The following is a 2682-nucleotide window of genomic DNA, read 5'->3' as shown; positions in this document are numbered from 1 at the left end:
TGGGAGGCAAACCAGGAGCATGTGTGTCCCATGAAACAAAGGGAGGAGATGGTTTCTAGAGGAGTTAGTGGTCAACCATACCAAATGCTTCTCTGAGTTCAAGTAGATTGAGAATTAATCTTTTTTCAAATATATTTGAAAATTAGGTCTTTGGTGTTCTTGGAAAATGCTGGTTTGGTAAAGCACCGGGGAGAGATTGGAGTGGGTTGGGGAGTTAAGAGGAGAAGAAATTGTAACTTTTCAGCAACTCTTTTGAAAACCCTCTTTCTTCTCCAAGAAGAAAGCACAGAGAGGAAGAAACAAAAGAGTTCTCAATAGAAATATTTGACGAGAAGAAAACCTTAGCTTGGTTGTCATTGCCATATACTGAATAGCTGTTCTCTTTTGGTCACTCACCTTGGCATTTCATGCTTTTGAAAAAGAAACATGAAGGAGCAATGATATAAATGAGGTGATCTGTGTATGGAAGGGCATGGACAGAGCAAATGCCGTAATTTTTCGTTGCTCCAGAACCAAAAGCTAATGACTCAGATTCACCTCTCTGCCTTGAACGTACTTTGGCTGAAGGTTAATCACATTAATTCCTGTGAGTCAACATCCGCCATATCCTGGAAAAATCTTGTCAACCATTCCAGTATTTAGAGCCCCATATGATGATTTTCAAAATTTCCTGAACCATCAGAATCCTGCCAACTTCAAACGTTTCTTGGGTTAACTCATTTCTACCCAATAAATACTTGGTTGCTGAGAATCTAGAAACTATTGCCTTTGAAAATCAGGGATTTTAAATTGAGGAATATGGAAAACTGCAGAAGGAAAGAGGAAAGCCAGAGTATGACCACAAAGAAGACCAGAGAAAATGGATATCAGAATTGTGAATGGATGTTTTGCCAACCAGACAATCACATCAAAATAAAAGGAGACCTCAGTTCTTTCTCCCCATTTTTCTCTCAAACTACCTTTTTACCTAAAAAATATCAGGACTTACATGTGGTCAGCTCATCTCTAGACCAAAACATAAAAACCAGTGGGTGTTTTGAGTTCATATTTCAACCCATCACAATACTAGTTACTATAATGATGACCCAGACCAGTGCTTCTCAAACTGTAATGTGCATACAAATTCCCTGGGGATCTTACTAAAATGCAGATTCTGATTCAGTAGATTTGGAAGGGGGACCAAGATTCTGTAGTTTTATATATATATATATATATATATATATATATATAAGCTTTTCTTTTTAACTAATTTATTTATTTTTGGCTGTGTTGAGTCCTCCTTGCTGCGCGCAGGCTTTCTCTAGTTGCAGCGAGCAGGGGCTACTCTTCTTTGCGGTGCACAGGCTTCTCATTGCCGTGGCTTCTCTTGTTTTGGAGCACGGGCTCTAGGCGTGCAGGCTTCAGTAGTTGTGGCACTCAGGCTCAGTAGTTGTGGCACGCGGACTTAGTTGCTCCGCGGCATGTGGGATCTTCCTGGACCAGGGCTCAAATCCACGTCCCTTGCTTTGGCAGGCAGATTCTTAACCAATGCGCCACCAGGGAAGTCCCAGATTCTGTATTTTTTTTGGAGGGGGCACCCAAATCTCTTATTGGGGGTGCAGTTGGTGGAAGGGGGGCTCTCACTGGAGAGCTTGTTCATTGTCGCTGCTTCCTCAGTCCTGTGGCTTCATCACCTCCAGCAGCTCGGGTGGGCTGGAGAAGGGCTGGATGTGCAGGGCCTCAAAGGCTTCATCTGCCCTGAAGGCTAGCTCCACAGTGGCTGGGGCCTGAGGCCATGCTGTCTGGCTGGTGAAACCACACTCGCCCAGTGTCTTTCTGTCGTCCAGAAGCTGGTCGTCCTTGTATAGCCGCTGCTCCACCAGCAGCCGCTTGAGCATGCCCTGGACAATGCGCTTCAGCTCGAACACGGTGCTCGACTCCTTGGCGTCCATGAAGATGGTGGTCTTGTGGCGCCGGATCATGAGGAACAAGTCTATAGCAGCGGCTGCCTCTCCCCTTTGACGCACCCGTGCGGCCGCACTCCGCCGTGTTCCCGGTAGCCCACCCCCAGAATCCATATTTTTAACAGCTAATTCTATTGCCTTTGAAATCAAGGGCCACACGTTGCATTAACAGGTTCAAAGTAAAATTACTTCTAATGATCCATCTCATTATTGCTCAATCTATGTAAAATTTTGTGATTCAGAATCTAGTACACAATTTCAGTCCATTAGAATCATCATAAAAGTAAGTTTTTCGGGATTCCCTGGTGGCGCAGTAGTTGAGAGTCTGCCTGCCGATGCAGGGGACACGGGTTCATGCCCTGGTCCCCACATGCCGCAGAGCGGCTGGGCCCGTGGGCCATGGCCGCTGAGCGTGCGCGTCTGGAGCCTGTGCTCCGCAACAGGAGAGGCCACAGCAGTGAGAGGCCCGTGTACCACATAAAAAAAAAAAAAAAAAAGTAAGTTTTTCATAGGGTATTGATGATCAGCTAATGTCCAAACAACCCTGAAGATTATTCAGAGCTTCCAATTACCTAAGTCTTAATTATTAAAATTTTGCTGGGATGGGTCATTATGATATCTACAAAATTTTATATTTGACTCTCCTTTTAATTTGTCTCAGATGCAAATTTTAACTTTTTAAATTGTAAAATAAAATTTGAGGTGTTAACTTAGGGTCCGTTCATGTTACTAGAAAATT

The 2682-nt window shown here is 44.0% G+C and overlaps 1 protein-coding gene across 1 annotated transcript; it reads right to left on the bottom strand.

The window, feature by feature from the left end:
- Positions 1-1652: 1652 nt before the first annotated feature.
- LOC132484970 (elongin-B-like) lies at positions 1653-1961 on the bottom strand. The gene has a single exon (XM_060091554.1). The coding sequence runs from the start codon at positions 1959-1961 to the stop codon at positions 1653-1655; it is 309 nt and encodes a 102-aa protein (XP_059947537.1).
- Positions 1962-2682: the final 721 nt, after the last annotated feature.

Source organism: Mesoplodon densirostris, chromosome 1 (genome assembly GCF_025265405.1).
Source record: "Mesoplodon densirostris isolate mMesDen1 chromosome 1, mMesDen1 primary haplotype, whole genome shotgun sequence".
Classification (NCBI taxonomy): Eukaryota; Metazoa; Chordata; class Mammalia; order Artiodactyla; family Ziphiidae; genus Mesoplodon; species Mesoplodon densirostris.
The sequence above is the reverse complement of the archived record's forward strand: the minus strand, read 5'-3'. Positions and strand labels throughout refer to the sequence as shown.

What these genes read in the sequence shown, in the direction of transcription:
- LOC132484970 (XM_060091554.1), bottom strand. Translation starts at nt 1,961, where the DNA reads ATGATCCGGCGCCACAAGACCACCATCTTCATGGACGCCAAGGAGTCG.